Below are 18,735 nucleotides of genomic sequence, written 5' to 3'. Positions count from 1 at the left end.
AGTTATTTGGTTATTATAATTACATTAGTTCAAAGACCTGGCAAAGAAAGAAGCTGAGGTTAAGTAGAGGAGATATTTAGAATAATCTAGTCTAAGATTAAAATAAGGACATAATTCCAAAGGGCAGAGAGGCAAGGACAACTCAAGAAGTAAAGTAAAAAAGCTCCACAAATTGTTGATTTGTTAGGCAATTGTGAAAAGACATAAAACCACAGAAAAACTAGTACAACCAGTAAGAATTTGAAGTTCAAAAAACAACTACTGCTTCATAAATAATTTTGTTCTCTTTTCCTTCAAAAAGATTTTTGAAGAAAGACAGTGCTTACACTTTTCACAAGCACAAAATGTTGCTACTCTCTGATGGAGAGAGTAACAAATGGTGGACTTCAGATCATGCAAAAAGTATCAGTGAAACTTTACAGTGGCAAGGGTGGAGAAGAACTAGGAAAGATTAGCCAGGTCATACAGTTTTTATTAGTAAATAACTTTGAAGAATATCCTAGATGAATGGTTGTCAAAATCCACAAGGAAACAAGTTACTTCTACCTGGTTATACCTAACTATCACACTTTCATATTCCACAACACCTCAAAACACCCTCATTCACAGCCATAATCTTAAACTCACATAAATTGAATTTGTGATACTTTTTAAAAAACACAGGCTCAGGACTCTGTTAAACCAGTGAACTGAAACAAATTATGTGCTAAACCTCCCTGCTCCCTCTTACTTCATACAACTTTTAAAATTACTTAAATTAAGAGGTTTTGTCCCAAAGAACGACTGTTTTTTCTCCATTTGCTATATCTGCCTTTGTTTCTACTGACACCTTTTTTTCTCTGTCTTTGTCTACCTATGTCTTAACTTTGGAAAGATACAAAGGTAACAGAAAAATCCAAAGGTAACCTTGTTTCTGAATATCAACTTATAAGGTCTCAGATAAGGAACAGAAAAAATAGTGTTCATTCCTATTATGCTGGCATATAAAGCTCCTAAGGGTGATCATGGAAAAAGGGGTCCTTAAATTTCCTTGCAGGCTCTCTGGAGGGTTAGGAAAATCATCAGGAATTTTGAAGGATGCACACAAACCCAATATAAAGCACATAACGAGGAAAGGAAAGGGAAAGAGAACAAAAGGGAAAGACATCTTATGTCAGAAGAGCCACCAATACCAATTGCTTGAAAAAATTCAAAATAAGTAAATGGTAAAATAACCTAGAACTTTTTATTCTGCCTCTTGGCAGAAACAGCATTCACTGCAGGTTTTGCATAGTGCTGCACATTTTAAACTGTGACTTATGTGAGGAAATCACTTGCCAGGTGAACAGCTTGGGTAGCTGTGTCACACAAATATTTTAACATGTCTGAAGAGGCAAAAGCCAGCTCAGAAGTCGTGTACACACAGTCACAGCTGATACACCCTTGGCACAGTAGGTTAAGTTATATTCAGATGATTTCCAGTCAGGAAATTCCTTAAAATGATACTGAAGTGTTTTCCTCCTTCATGTCAGAATGAAAACAAAATATGTAAAATAGATTATAAATGTATACATTTAATAGCTATATTGCTTCAAAGAGAGAAAACACAATTTTTCAGTTTGGTTTTTTTCATTTTTTCTTTTTTTTTAATAGGTGTTGTTTTACTACATAAAATACCTTCATAAATTTAACATTTTGGCCATTAAAAACTCTTTAAAATAGAACATTTGACATCAAAGAACTGTAGCCAGAAAAAATCAAATATGAAATTAGTATGACTAGAACTGGTAAAAATCTTCTAGTGAAAAAAACCAATTACACCAATGTGTAATTAATTCTTGTTTTCAACTTTTGTTTCAGTCAAACACAAGTTATTGAATGAAATATAAGTGTACATTAGTGAAACACAGATTATATAAAGAGTACATTAAACATAATGACTTTTAACAAAGCTAGAAGTCAAAAAAGCACAAAAGACAGCATAAAAGCAGCCAGTATTGTTAAATCTCAGAAATCTACTCACAAATATGGCACTTAATTATTGCTAAGACTTAGCAAACCTTTTTAATTTTAAGCTCTAGCAGCAAAGACCTGTTAAAGGTCCTTAACAAGCCTCCAGATGTAATATACTGTGGTGAAATAGACTTCATGTTCTTTATTGTGAAATTCCAAGCCTTATTTTAATATTGTTAACATATTAAAAATAAGCTTACTGAAGACAGTTAACCCAATTTTTACTAGTGCTGTGTCACAAAAGCAAATAACTGCTCTTATGAGTTGCAGCACATACAAGGAGTACGAGCCTTTCACTTGAGAGACAAAGACCATTCAATCAACTGAATTATACAATTTCCCTTGCTACTGTAAAATCAATTGCACTATTTCCCTAAAAGTTTTATATCCCCCAGCTTACAATTCAGCAACTTCAAAAAAAATACCAAAAGGACCCAAGAAATGCTGAGCACAACATATCTTCATTTTTATTACAGAATTTAATTAGTATTCAAAGATTTTACCCCTTCTAGCTACCAGGAAACTAAATTGACAACATTTCCTGGAATATACATGAATTTCTAACTGAACCTTTAATTTGAGTTAACTTTTATTTTATTATGTGGACCTACACGAAATTTCAGTGAGAAGCCAGCTCACTTCCAGACAGGGTTCACTTTTAAATTCTCTACCACACTCAGGCAGGCTCAGTGCATGCAGTTTCCTTTTATAAACATGCTAAATATTAAGGCTAAGAATGCCTATTTCCTAAGTGAAGATAGGCCAGAATTACAAAAATTATACTTGTGCACCCCAATGAGTGATTTCTGACTGCCATTCATTAGAAAAAAAATTATTTTGCATTTACAGATCAAAGATATTTTTTTCCAAAATACTGGGGGCTTGCTAAAAATATCAGATTAACCAAAAGCATTTTATCAACTCTAATAGTCTTACTGCAGTGTTTCATAGGAACACAGCTAGGCAAATGCAAAGGCGTTAAAACTGACAAGTGTCTATTTTTTTTTCAGCATAACCCTTTTACTTTAAAGGAACCTTTCAACAAGTTCATTGGGATTTGGATAACTTTCCATTCTAAGCTCTGTCACAGGGTAGGCATTTCATCTCATTCTCCTATAATAAGACAAAAAGGCAACACAAAGCAAAATCATACACACAGAAAAGGCAACATTTTTTTCTGGGATAAAAAAATATGTCTTCCCTGAAAGAGATGTTAAGGATTTCTGCTGAGCACCCAGGTCATTTTAGGAAAACAATGTTTATTTCTCTACACATCCATAAAATACAAAATCACTCCTTTGAAATAGCATCCTGAGCACAGTGATGAAGTGGGCAGATTTTCATTAGATTTCAGAAAACATATTGTAGAGTTGTGTGAGCAATTTATGTCTTCAATAAAAAAAAGAAACTATGAAGTAAAATTCCATTAATCTTCAAGTAGAAGATCTTTATGTTCATTCAATTCCATGCTAATAAAACAAACCCTTCATTAATTTCATGGATATTGTCTGCTATATTTACAGGTGCTGAACTTCATAAGGTTGTTCTTACTAATTTCTCAATATATTGCTGGACAAATAAGGTGTAGATAACCAATAAATCCAGAGAAGTTAGTGAAAGCAATCCTCCAATTCTTGCTAACATTCACAGTAATTATTTTATATATTACACTATGAAAGGAGAAGCATTCTTCCTAAATAACACAAGTTTACTTTATTACCAGAAATAATAATCATATTTTTATAATTCATTCTAAATTTCACACATATATACTCAGTCTCTGATGACAGTGTATAAAGTATCACCTGTCTTTTGCCACAGTGGGAAACCTTAGTTTCCTAATACTTAAAATTTCATAGTTATGCCAAGAAGAATTAGGACTCTACTGAACCCACAGAGAAAGCAAAAGAAATATTTTGAGAGAGACAGTACAGTCCATAACAAATAAAGCTCTGCAATGGACAAGAAATATCTATTGCCTGCTCTGTAAAAATATGAGTGGTCCTTTGCTAGTTAGTTCAGCAAACCTACATCATAACTGAATGAGTGAGAATGCAGGAGTACCCCGTGTCTGGGATAAAATAAAAGCCAGAATTCTGTGTGGGAAATTCATTTTTCAGCTGCTAAAGAAATAAAAGTCCTCAGCAAATTCCAGCAGCAGGCTACTGAGAGCACAAGAGGATCTAAGGCAAGAAGTTCATCCATGAAAAAGTAATGAGATGAACGGAGACTTTTACTAACAAAAAAATTACTTACTCAAATACAATGGCCTAATCACAAACAGTCTTCAGGAACAACCTACTTCTAGCTTCAAAGGCAGACTGTGACAGTAGTACATGGTACAAGCTTGTCTAGTTATGAAAGTATAGCACTACTTGTAATAATAGTAATAATAATAGCAATGGGAAGAAGAAGAAGGAGAAGGAGAAGGAGAAGGAGAAGGAGAAGGAGAAGGAGAAGGAGAAGGAGAAGGAGAAGGAGAAGGAGAAGGAGAAGGAGAAGGAGAAGGAGAAGGAGAAGGAGAAGGAGAAGGAGAAGGAGAAGGAGAAGGAGAAGGAGAAGGAGAAAGATTGGAAGGAGAAGGAGAAAGATTGGAAGGAGAAGTGTGGTTTATTTTCTTCTCCTGTTGGGAATTATACTCCCTGTCATTTTAAAAACATAATTTGGATTTGATCTAATGTTTTAATTGATATTTCTGAATTGCACAGTTTTCAGAAACTTGAAATAAGTAAGTATATATATATAAAAAACTTTGCTCTGGATTTGTGAATCTGTTTATAAATTAGCTTAACTGTTGGATTGTCCAAACAGGCTCTGAGAATGTTTATTCAGTTCTTCCTTCTGCTTGAGGGACTGAACATAAACCTTGAAGGAAGCTGTTCTCACCCTTAGGCAATATTGTTGATGTTACAGCAGTTGGAATGTCAAATATCTTGGGGAGAATGTCACACTTTGTGGTTAAAAATTAATTTGAATGTTTCATAATATTTAGATTAATGTATCAGATTCAAGTAATTATTCAGATAGAAAAAAGCAACCACACTGTAAAAGACTTTTTAAAAATTCACGTTAGATTTAAACTCCACTTCTTATGAACTGTCCCATATATTAGGCCAAAAAGTTTGACTTTTACCTGTTTTCCGGCTCAGTGAATACTTTCACAGGTCCCAGCAATTGAAACAGGATGATAGAGGAGACTGATGGGGACCTTCCCTCTATCCTCTCCTCACCTCATTATTTCCAGCCCCAGACATGCTTATACAACTGTGAGGAACTGGTAAATATTAGTGTTCTTTTTCATTACCATTATGTGCTCTCTGTGTGTTTATAATTCATTACTTGCTAAAGGGTAAAATAATAATTGTTTGTAAGCATGACAAGGTAGGAAAGGCAAAATGATGACCTAGATAAAGACCATGTCACACACTCCAACATAACAACAAGGGCACTGGCTGTAGGGAGACTGCTGCTCTGTTGCTCATTTCCTATTAGGTTTCAAAAATGTTATTTTTTTATATCACTCTGAATGTTTTGTGTCCCAAACAACTAGTAAGAGCTTACAACTGGACCTGTCAGGTGAGCCCTGTAATGAACCCCACTCATTATTTATGCTAGGGATTTTTTTTCAGAATATTTTTTTATTAAACGGGCTATTAATTGACCATATTCCATACATACACATTTGAGGTCTGCCAGACACAACAGAATGATGTGCTTCTCAATAATACAGTTTATAGCTTATACAGACTTTCAAAACAAGCATAATGTGCATCACAGACATTTAAATTGGGTAATAAAATTTAATCAGTTTATATGCAAATGTAGTCCTACATGCTATGATATCCAAAAATATACAGATGCACAGGTTTACAAGAGGAGTGACTAATTTGTGGTTAGTGCAGATGCAACACTACCTGCCTTCTCAGCACAGCAATATTACAACACCTGCTGCAGGAAGGGCAATGCAACCTAAAGTTCAGCAGCAGCCTTACATTGTGAGCAATTAGAGATGGCTTTTTTATTAATTTTAAATGGGTTACCATGCATTGTTTGCACAGATTTTTAATTGCACACAATAGCATGCCCCACAAAGTTCCATGTGGGGGCTATAGGTCCTTAAAGCATTGCTATATCTGAATTGTTTCAAAACAACATGTTAGTTTATTGGGAGAATCAAGCTGTTCTGAGTCTCAAAAGGGCACAGGAAAATTCATAACATCCAGCAGACTGCAGTTATGCAGAAGGGCACCTACTGAGAAAGCCAGCAGTAATTGAACAATCTTTTTGACAAAGGCAAAAAGCATAAAACCGTCTAATATTTAATGTTCTACATATGCTAAACCATCCCCAAAAGCTTGTATGCACTGGCATAAGTATAGCTGCAAGTGCTAAAATGCTATCCAAAAAAAAAAGGCAGAAAGCCATGGTTGGTATTTTAAATTTGCAAATATGCATGAAATTTACATGGGGATTATTTTCTCTGGGTAGGTCTTTATTTTTCCCCTGAAGAGGAAGACTCAAACTAATCTGAAGGTGGAGCACACCATGCATGAACATGCAGAATGTAGAGCAGACTGAAAAATAGCTTAACTACCCAACCAAAATTTATGGGTTGGTAACTCAAAATGATTTTAAAGAACAGTCCTCTTAAGAAGATATTAATTCCAGAAATAAACAAGCACATTAGATGTATCAATTATATCTTTAATATATTAAAGATATTTGAAACACCTTTCTGCATTAATAAATCCTATCATTTGCCATTGCATACTCAGTTCTTATGGTCTTTTAAAAAATTATAATGAACAAATGCTAAGCCTTATTTTATATTTTTGCCATCCTGAGTACTGTTTAGCTCTTAATCACTTCAACAGTTGCTAGAACAAAGACATTATTTCACTATCTTCCTTATGTGAATACCCAGTGTGCTCCCACAGATGTTTGGCTCTCAGGGATTGATTTCAAGCCTGGAAATCCACAAGAACCACATGTGCAAGTACCATTACCTTCCAAAGGCATCAATTGCTCAAAGAATCACTTGGAAGCAGTTATTAAACTCAACAGGAAAGACACTCAACTCAGAGACATACGAACCGCAATGACAACTTAGGCTAGAAAACACTGTCTGCCATCGAAGGCCGGGTTTAAGCATAAATTAGCTTTAAAAAGACAATTAAAAGAGGCTTTGCCAAAATGAATGTCTGGCCTAGACCCTTTGACTGTGCTTTTTCATCATGGCCTATTCACAAGTGGTGTATCTTTCTGATGTTATGCCTTTCAAGTACAAGGAAATTCAAACCCTTGGCAATGACATAAAAATCTAAATGCATTCCATAAGACAAACACAATGGGAAGTACAATCTTTGGATAAAGGCAATGCTCAGGGCAGACAGTGTAAGGCAATAGCACATGGAAAATTCCCCAGTCTTGTACAAACAAACACTGTAAGACATGTATGTCAGCACGAACATTAGAAGCTGTTGCTTAAGTGCCAGGTCTGTGCTGTCCTGCTGCTGGAGAGAGTGAGGGATGCTGGAAGAGGAGAGGGGGATTTGCAGCTGCAGTGCAGGCTTTAGCCACTGCAGCAACCACAGCAGCTTCACTCTCGACTCTCATTTCCGGGGGATGATTCCTGAGGAGCAGAGCAGCTCTGGCAGAAGCTGAGCCAAGCATCCTCCCTGTGGCCCCCGGGCTGCACAGCAAAGAGCACAACACAGGGGGCTTTGGCCAGTTCAGTTCAAGAAGTTACCATGAACTCCAGAAAAATTTTCTCTACTTTGAGCGTGTAGGAGGTTTCACAGTGTTTAGTGAGACTGTGAAACAAATTATTAATGGCTAATATTTATTTATTATTTTAGCACTTTATAATACAGGAATATCTAAAGATAAATCTTACATGAAAGACAAGCTGCATCCTGTTTTCAGTCTTAGCAACTACCTAGCCTTGTTGTACTTTTGGCTCCCATGAGAAAAGAAACCCTAGGACCTCCTCTCTTCAAAGACAGAAATATGTTTTGGAAAGAACTAAAACCCCATGTCAGTTTAGAAAGGGGCAAGCCCCTGTCACTACATCTGTCCTGCAGACATTTTTCTGTTTGGGTTTTGGTTGGTTTTCTCTTTTTCCCTCTTGTACAAGGCATCATAAAAAGGATTCATCATGAGGAACCACTGTGTTTCTTACTGCAAGAACTAAATGTGCTTTTCCTTAAATACATCTGAAGAAGAAAAAAAAAAATTACAAACAAATTTCAGAATCCTTAGGTTTTTGGAAGAGGATAATGAGTGATTTTGATACAAGTTATAGAAAGAATGTATGAAAGCTCATGTAGAAATCATCTGCTGCTGCAATCCTACCTACAATGTAATTTGAAGAAGAAAAAAAGGAAAAAGGTAAAAAACATCTATATCTACATAATGCATATGTGCGTGTACCTGAAGATGATATTAAATCTTGACGTGTGTATAACAAGGTAGTAGTTTCTAGTATGTTTAAAAGGAACAATTTTCTCTGACTTACAGCACGACACAAAGGTTGGGTGTACATGTGTTTATTCCCAATCTTACTCATCTGTGGACAACCTCCTACTTGTTTTGAGCTATACTGATCCCAGTCTGTATATTCATTTTTTCTACATCGGAAGTCCAATATTTTCTGTTACGATGCTCTGGGGATTCTCAGCTCCAAGATTCACTTCATTGTGGGATGCCTCTGGTCAAATGCAAGGGGTTTGCATTCTACTAGTGGTGTGCACCTTGCAATTCACATATCCTAAATCTTGGAAACATCCATCAGTCATTCTCCTTTGAAAAGTTGTACAATAATTAATTTTAATGTAAAACTACCATAAAAAATATTGGTGTAAAAGAAAACTGTGTAGGATAAAGTTAAGACTTTGTTAGTTCTTCTTTGAAGTAAGTTCAGAAGAGGACTATCACGTATGTTAGAGCAGATCTTGTTGCATTCCATCTCTATTTAGCTATTTTCAGCAGGTACTTTCCGCATCTGCAAAAGTTACAGATGTCTAGTACAAATGAATGGTTGTGATGACAGATAATGTTTTGTGAAATGACTAAATGCAGTTGGTGGGTTTAAAGGTGAGACTGAAGCTTGGGATGTGAGTATTTTAAGGGTATATCGTCTGCACTGAAGAATAAAATCTTTCCTTAAGTGACACAGTACTAGGGAAGAGTCATGTCACATCCTACTTTAACTCCACTTAGGAAAGCAATCCTAATGATGCCCTAAACATTGCCAGCAGTCCTGCAGCTTGAGTACATACAGTTTACTGGAAACATGTGGGTTACAATAAGACAAAGATATAACACTACAGGTGCACAAAAATACCAAAAAATGGCAACTGAAAGAGAAGATGCAGTGACTTGTGGCAGTCACATAGGAATAAACTCTGCAGATTGCTCCAATCACCAGTGGGATTCTCTGTGTGGGAGTGATGATATCCATGTAAATTAGTGTGCAGCAACAGAGGGAGCTGATTTGGGGCTGATTACCTGGCTCCTGACAGCAATTATTAGACTAATATTTTATTGTATTAATTTATTGTATTTAAATGTGTTAAACATGTTTGAAAAATATTTCAATTTCATAAACAGACCAGTAGGTCTCACATCGTCAGTGGGAAACCAAATGGAGCAAAAGGCTCATCAGTAATAACACCAGAAAAACATGAAGTAACATTGGATTTTCTACCTAAGAACAACATCCTCAATTCATATCAGTGACAGGGACAGTACTGAGACATCCACCCTCTTTAACTCTTTTCTTGCTTAACCTTCTATGTTCAATTACTTTCAATGACAACCTTTACTAGTTTTGGACTGATAATTCCTAAATTTACAAATATCTCATAAGAAAAAACGTTGCATTTGGATAAGAGAAGCTTAACTAAATTCATGAATATTCTTAGGCTTTCAGTAGGGATTTGAAGATTATCTCCCATGTACTTGGCATCATTATTTATATTGTTTTTATTATTAATTCCACTTAATATCTATAAATCTGTAATTCTTTTCTCTACTATATTATCTGCATATATAACCTTAATTTAATCTTTGTTAAAATCCTTCTTCTGTAAACTTCCAATGAGGTGCTGTGTGAGTTTTAATGTCAACCGACTTCCATGTTGCTGTACAGATATTAATAGACTATAAAAGAACAGACTTTCTGATATTCACATTGAATTAACTCAAATTATTTCTAATTTATTGATCGAATTAGCTTCTAATCCTTCTTAGAACTTGATAAATTCTAGTTTTAATTTATCTAGAAAATACAGTTATAAAGACAAAGAGATCTCCAATTGCAAGCCCTTCTCAATTTCCTAAAAACTCAATATTGACTAAACCAACTTTTTAGTTTAAAACTTTCTTTGATAGCTTTCCTTGCAAGAAATTTCTTTAATCATTAAAATAAATGCTTGATAATTTAAATACATACTAAATTAAATATTAAAAGCATAAAAAACACTGTTCTATAGGCAAAGTTATACTTGCAAATGTATAAATAAGAAAGTGGAGAAATTAATCTAAAACCAACAAAAAACCTACCTTTGTCCATCTGGTGTAACAACAAAAGTATTCTTCAGGAACACTGGAAATCTCAGAAGTTATGCAGATACTGCTTAGAATAAAGTAGGTATTCTGGAATTTTCTCTTTTTGACTTTATTGTGCCAAAGGAGTATCTATGATTGACTGTTATAAGAAAGTATTTTCCACAATGGAAAGAAGTGCAGCAATATGAATTTCAGAAGTGGCCTGCCTTGACATCAGCACCATCAATATTAGTGGAGAGTTATAAAGAAAGCATTAGAAACCTGCTGCCCCTCTCCAACAACAAGCAACAATCAGTGTCATTTTTGTAAAAAGAGGGGGGAAAAAAAAGGAAAAGAAAAAACTCAGCCTATCATTTCATAAAAATGTTTCAAAAAGCATAAAAGGAGAATTTCATACACTGTTAGGAGGCTGTGCATACTAGATATTCATTTAATTTTAAAACACATGATGATGTAATTTTATAAAAATTGACAACAAATGCATCCATAATAACAAACATCCATAATAACAAACATCCATAATAACAAACATACCACTTTTTGCTGCACCAAGAGCTTGTGGAGACCTCGCTGGCAGTTTCTGAAGGGCCCGTTTACCATCTGTCTTCTGTGGTGAGCTGCTGTCTTGAGACTGCTGCTGGTCTTCATCTTGAGCAACAAATGAAATTACACCTAAAACAGATACAAGTGTTGTATTAACAGGCATTAGCCTTACAAAAACAGACTGCCAGACATGTACAAGTATTTCCTCAGTTCAAAACTAATATAAAATGAAGTAAAACTTCCACTCCAGGTGTCAGACATCCAATTACAATTTATGATATTAAAAAGTATCTCGAGTGAGTACAAGAAAATTAACCATTTTTTTTCCCCAAAGTGCTCTTCTACTTGCCTGAAGAAATCCATAATGAGCACCTGAAAAAGATCAGTAGTAGGAAATACAAGGAAACCGACTTCATGTAAGTTACAAAATCTGGTGGTCACTAATTGTATCTTTTTCCCAGCTCAATTTTCTTTGCATAATCTTCATTGTTTCTGTTATTTTTTCTTCAAATCACAGTGCCTCATTCTAGTGCTATAAGAGAATAGCTGTAAGAGTTAAAATATTCCTGTGGTACATGTTTGCATTGCATATTTAATTGTAACCAAGTACTTCAGGAAGATAAAATACAGACTGTAAACTGAATTTTTAAGTTGCCAGATCCCTATTTAATAACATGAAATCTAGTATGTACAGGGTTCCTTTAAATAATATTAATGTCATTCTGGAAGTTTTTATATATTGGCTTTAAATTAGCAGGTTTCATTTCTTCCATTTTGTGCCTCTAAGAATTTTAAATCAACACAAAGTTTTGGAAATACCACATAACATTCTAATTGCATCTAAATTATTGTCCCCCAATGTTTCAATACATTCTGGAGAATTTCAAAGCCAAAATAAATATATTTTGCAGGTCTAATTCTTTCCTCATACATACAATAAAAAACTAATTTGAGGAGGTGACTTACTTTATGCCATTATATAGTAAGAAATGTTCTCATTTGAGATTATTAGCATTTATGTGAAACATCTCCAAAAGGGAATTTATTTACGGTGTCTTACCAAGGACTTGGGAAAACTATTAATAATGGAACTTCTAAAATTTGAAATGGGGAATTAATAATATGAGAGTCCCAGAAACAATCTGATTTGAAAATACCTACATCTAATGGTGTCCTCTGTTTCTGCAGCTTTGAGTGGAGCAGAACAAATGGACATGACAAGTGCACACAACAAATACTGACAAACTATTCCTACTAAGAAGGATTACATTAAATGATTACAAGGAAGAATCTCTTTTTCTTTGAGAGACAGCAACCAGGAAGCACAGGTATAAAACACTGAAGTTGCAAACAAAATCAAAACAAAGTAAATAGGTTTAAATCCAGAGGAACAATATAATATGTAACTTCAAATTTTAAAAAAATAGAATCCCAAATTTTCTTTCATTAAGAGAAATCTACTTAAATACATATAAACTAAACTAATGAAAAACAAAACAAAAAAAATTAATTGAAAAAGTTTTACAGATTACTAAACTTACTCGCAGTAAACAAGCCAGAAATTGGGTTCAAATATGCAGAGGAGTGACTGCAACTTCACGAAATTATTGATTTTTATTTATTTTTTTTTTAATCTTGAAACATAAGGTAGATGAGCAAGAAGGATAAAAAACCAAAACCATCAGGGAAAGGAGAAAGAAGTCTGAAGAAAATGTTCAAGGTATATATATATGTAGATGTAAGAGTACACATTGAATGGCACTAATAGCTAATGAATCATAGGATAAATGACTAATTAACGACTAATGAACATAGGATTCTGACTAATTAATCTGATTTTATGTCTCAATATATAATCCTAATATTATTTTGGTCTATTGAAGCACAATATTAGAGAGAAGCAAAGTGTAATAGAGAATTCATCAATTTTAAATACCATCCTTACCATCAATATGCTTGAAATATATCAACAATTATAAGACAATGAGTAAATAAATGCAAAATTATAGCTTTGAAGTTGGTCAAAAAGTCTTGGCTAAATGTAGAAAATCGGTACATTCATAAACTCTACACACTTCTAACAGTCAAGAGTATTTTATTACACTTCATTTTAAATGTTAGTAATTTTTCCTTCTAGTTCTTCCTTCCAGCGACCATGGAGGATTTTCTCTACCAATTGTCTGTATTTCAGAATCATGAATTATCCATATGTGAGCGTGGGAGAAAGAGGGACAGAACAGGAGTGATCACAGTTTTAAGTAATGAGATGGAAAAACAAACAGTGACTTTTTTGTGACTCTGCACAAAATCCGATCTCAAAAGCATCAAAATAATTTGCTGAAGCATTTGAATAATTAATTTTTATTTGCAGCAAATACTGGAATGCTTGAAAAGTTCAAAAAGTAAAAACTGCTAATGCTCAAGAATATTTCAAGAGCTAAGAGAGGAACTATGGTAACTAAAGCCTACTTGAATTGCTAAACCACTGTGCTGATAATCTAGAAATCACATAATCGAAAAATCAGTGAAGAATTGCACAATAATTGCTGACACTCCGTTTTCCTCCTTTACAAAAAACAGATTTCAAACAAACAGAATTATTAACAATGAGGTTATAATCTTGATTGATAAAGGTGACTGAATTGATGTGGTGAATACAGATCCCTGCAAGGCTCTCAATTAAATCTCTCAAAGTATTTTGAGAAAAAATAATGAGTTTTACTACAGATGGCATACATTTTATAACTCAGTTTATCTGCTTAATTTTAAAATATTCATAAATCGTCTTCCGTAATTTTCATGGGCATCAATGTATCCACTACTGGATCAAAGCTATTTGAATTTTTTATTAGGGGAAAATAAAAGAAAATCAGTGCTGGCAAGAACTGCAAATAACAAAAGAAAAAAAGTGTATTAATTTCATGTCAAATCTAAAATGCAGAATCCTTATCAGTGAGGACAGTACATAGAATGATCTGCATGACTGGAGTCTATAAATTAAGGCAGAACATTTGCCGAGGAAGTATTCCTAATTAGAATACTCTCCTGGTTTGGGAGTAAATGGTGCAACCCACTGACCCCTATTGGAGACTAAGATAGCAGATGATACATAAATATATTAATTTATTCAGATCATGGGCTACAAAAATATTTCTGTCGAGAGTTGTTTTGCAGGATGGGAAGAAGAGTTTTATACAATGAAGAGTAATAAGAAGTAGTTTGTGCTCTATGAAGTCATAAATAATACATTGGAAATGAGCAGAAACACTGCATCCAAAATGACAGACTTCAAATAACAAATAACAAAAAATAATTTTACATTTTTCATGCAGTTTTGCTGAGCTTGGCTCCCATGCTTTGAAAGAGCTTTGACACAGAAAGTTCAGATCTTCTGGCTGTGAATGCACAGTCATCCTACAGAACTTTTCCTTATTGATGCATCTCACTTTCTGATGCTACAAAAAAACTGATAAATGTTAATTTGTTCATGCACAACGGTCCTCAGTGCTTGGAGGGTTTTTTTTTATTCAGTTGCTCAGATCTGACTTCTATGTTACACATTCCACAACAGGGTAACTTGCCAAATGTCATGGCTGACAATTTTTAAAGCATACATTCAAGACCAAACAAGACTTCATCTACTCCCAGAGATACAATTCCCATGGATTCAGCTGGCCACAGTCATGCCATCATCAACTATTTTATAAAACAAGACTCCTTAGCTGTTCTTTTGCATATATAGAAGATACTAAACTTGCAGATATAATTCTAAACTTGTAAAAGCAATAATACATTTCTAGAATTATACTGAAAATCAATAATTAAAATTTCCATAAATTGAGGAGGTTATCTTTTTGCTAACATATCATTCCTTTAAAAGCTTTCTTGGTCAAAACATCACTGCATATTTTCTAGCTTTACTATCCAGTGTTTAAACATTTTATACAACTACAGTCCACATACTAATACCAAAGCCTTGCTTTATACTGCTTCAGGGAAGATGCATCCCTTTAAAAGGAGGCAGGCTGTTTTATTTCTCAATAAAATTGTAATTGCAATACCCCATCTTAGACTGACTCATTGTCTGTATACTACAACACCCCATGCATCCATGAATACAATTAAGTAAGAAATGCTCAATGCTTTCCTTTCTGTGTAACTTAAATGGAGTATTTCAAAGATGCATAGTGTACATGATTACTTTCTGCTGCAGAGAGATGCTAGAAGTCCACAATATCCCAATATTTTAACTGGAAAAAAGAACAGAAGGCTATATGGCCACAGAATTCATCACACAAATCTGAAAAGATAGAGAAACATTTGGCTTGTGGTTTAAATATATCAACATGAACTTAATAAGGTCTTGGGAATAGAAGGAGGGGTTTTTATCTTTTCCTGTAGGGTTTTTTTTTTCCTAGTCAATGAAATCTATGAATATTTGCTGCTCCAGAAAAGTTCCACAGAAGAGATAAGATAAATTAACAAGATGAGTGTAATTTATGTAGCTATTTAACCAATTTTTCTTCTTGCAGCTTTTCTACTGACAAAAAAAGGATATTTATTGTAGGTTAGAGCAAAACTTTATAATATTTAATTTTCGAACAAAAACCTCTATGATGAGACATGTAAATTCTAAGGAGTTTCTGTGAATCCTACTACTTGTTGATATACTAGGATTAAATTAATTGCTCCCTACATCAGTTAAAAAAATGAGAATATGCTTTAAGACTCATGCATAGGAGAAATGAGCAAGTGGCAACCCCTGCTGTCAGCTATCGTTCATATATAGCTCTGTAGCATTTAATAAAGAGGTGAATTGTTTTGTTTATCATTCTCACTGCCTGTTCTTAATGTGACAATGAAACTCCAACATGGAAGGGCACAGGAGCCTGCAGCTCCAACTGCACTGGGATGGATGGAAATTGTGTGCCAGGGATCATCTTGCTGGGCCGTGCCGTGTCCCAGTAGAGCAGCTCCTCCAGTGCACTCTGGTGGTCCAGCAGAGACATTCACAATAATCAAGCAACCAGAAGAGCTTTCAAGCTTTGCTACCAATGCATTAGACTCAATTTGTCAGGGTGATGCAGGTGAAGAGGAAGTGCTCAAAGCAAACAGGCAGGTACTGGAAATACAGCAAAGGCTACAAGAAGCTACAAAGGTGATCTTTCTCCCTCATGGGTGTTTATGATTCCATTGAAATTAGAGTGATCAGAAGATCAATTTTCAGAATTCCAGCAAACAAAGAAATGGACAATATTTTTTTATTTTTTTAATTCCAGTGTTGAATGGAAAATACTGTTAAACAAAAAAAGTTGAATCAACTCATTTACAGGCCAGAATGTATTGGCATGATCTCCACCACCACACTACAATTGTCCTACAGCTGCATCTGCCAGGCCTGGAACATGCTGCATTTTTCCTCAATTTAAGTTTCAAAGCAGCATAGAAAAGCACTGCCTACTAAAAATAGATTTAGTTAACAAAATAATGAAAGGTGAGACATAAAGTTAGAAAGCTCCTTTCCGAAAGCTAGGGGGTTTTGTGAATAAAAGGGCACTGGCTGTATAAGGTGTGTGTGGTTTTTTTGCACAAGATATATTCAAGTACTATGAGTTTTGCTCTATTCTGGAAAAATTCTGGTATATTCTGTGGAAAGCAGAAATAAAAATTTGATAAAATATAAAGCAATCTGTAGAAGACACTTTATCAAACCTAAAGAAAATTGCTCAATTACTCAGAAAACAGCATGCTGAAGAATTTTATGTAGTGACAGAATCGTGTTTGAGGTGTTTTTTTGCTATTCTTTCTGTGTTAAAGCTGTCATGCACCTACAAACTAGCTGAAGCATGTAATATTAGCCCTCTATTGGAATGCTTCCAAATGGGCTTTAGAAAATAACTGGGCCCATTTTTAGCTTAGCAACCATAAAACAGCAAGAAAGAAAGCAAAAGCAGCATAATTTTGCAGCCATATAATTCTGAAAATAAAAGGATTTTGAAAGTAGATGAAAAATGCAAACCACCATTTGCTCAGTACAACAACTTGCATGGTAAAAGTTCTTTTAGTAGAATTTATTTTAATATGATGAAAACAGTATTAGAACACCAAGTCTACAAAGTTTTACACTTACAAGTTAGGAAGTTGTAGACTTGAAATTATTCATTGGCACTATGACAGAGTCTTCAGCCAGGTATCAAAATAGTTGTTCTTTTTTTCCTAGGAGGATAAAATTTACTCCCTCTGCAGATAGCTCTGGAGCATTGCTTTTTATTTTTAGTCCATGTTCACCCCATGTATTATTTGCTTCCTTCTAAAAAAATTCACCAGACTGAATAAAGAATAGTTTTGGTTTGGTTGTTTGTTTGGTTGGGGTTTTTTTTGGGGGGTGGGAGGGGGCAGGGGGGAGAAGGAGTGTTTAAATTATATTTTTTTTTGTAGTATCTTGAAGCTAGAAAAGATTAAGATTCCTGAGTCCTGCCTAATTCCTGCTTAAATCACCTAAATCTTATCTGTGATCCTCAAGATTCAGGCTGGCTGTTGAAATATCCTGAAAGCCAAAAATGCATACAAATATATATATATATATATATATATATATATATCAGCTTTGACATTGAAGTTTCTCAAGACCTGGAAATCCTGCTCTGGAGAACAAATATAACTTCCCAGCCTTGCACAGTCTGAAGCAGACAGACTTCCATTCTCCTTGAAGCCACAAAGAAAGCACTTCCTAACATGTTACCTTAGAGAGGACGCTTGGTAGTTAGGTTTACATCAAACCTAACATCAGACAGCAAAATCAGCTGTTGCTTTTCAAACCTGAGACAGTGGCCTCTCTTCCCTCCACCCCTCTCCCTCCTACAGCAGCTGAATGATTAGAGAGTGTGCACGGATTTCTGTGAGAGAGCCAAACGTGTCTCTGTCCCAGAGGAAGGATGAACATGCTTTCCTGAGGTAGTGATTAAAGCAAGCCCTGAGCCAGGGTGTGGATTGTCGATAACTGGGCCCCGTTCTTTTCAAAGGATAACTTTAGCCTTCTATCAAGTTATTTTAAAGTGTAAAATAAATGAACTTTTCTGAGAAAAAGGGCATAGGTGGCTTCCCAGCATTTGAACCTGTAACTTTTTGTTGGGTTAGAGAGACTGACTGTTCTCTCTTTTTTTGCTCAGTGAACATATAATACTTCAAAACATAATGGAAACCATTGTAATAGAAGTTAAGAGGAGAACATTGGAGATGTAGATCTGAACATGCCATCTATGTCCCTTTGAAGGCATGGCTTTTATCACCTGGTATTAATTTACTGTATGATAGATCCCTTGGAGCCTCTTCTACTGAAACTTTCATTACATATAAAAGTACCAGGGATTTTCTAAGGCAGAAAAAGAGAATATTCCTAAATCTTTAATGCTTAAAAAAAAGGGCATGTTAAAATATAGTACATCCTCAATATTTCCTGGTGCACATTTTTGATGGTTATAAATTTCATTGAAAGCTGATTCATATTCATATAAAGTGATTTTCTTTTTTTCAGGGCTACAGATCAGGGCACTGAAGTCTTCCTACAGCATGAGGTCAAGCTTTGTTACAAGCATTAATTTCTTGCACAAATCACTTGTGAATTGAGAT

General features: G+C 34.7%; 1 protein-coding gene across 1 annotated transcript in view; it reads right to left on the bottom strand.

The window, feature by feature from the left end:
• The window catches only part of CFAP47 (cilia and flagella associated protein 47), a 277,703-nt gene that overhangs the window by 113,681 nt on the left and 145,287 nt on the right, over nt 1-18,735 (bottom strand). The window contains exon 50 of the mRNA XM_069031242.1: nt 11,098-11,235. Within this exon, the coding sequence (XP_068887343.1) occupies nt 11,098-11,235 (138 nt within the window). The remainder of the gene's footprint in view (nt 1-11,097; nt 11,236-18,735) is intronic.

Source organism: Aphelocoma coerulescens, chromosome 1, assembly GCF_041296385.1.
Source record: "Aphelocoma coerulescens isolate FSJ_1873_10779 chromosome 1, UR_Acoe_1.0, whole genome shotgun sequence".
Lineage (NCBI taxonomy): Eukaryota > Metazoa > Chordata > Aves > Passeriformes > Corvidae > Aphelocoma > Aphelocoma coerulescens.
The sequence above is the reverse complement of the archived record's forward strand: the minus strand, read 5'-3'. Positions and strand labels throughout refer to the sequence as shown.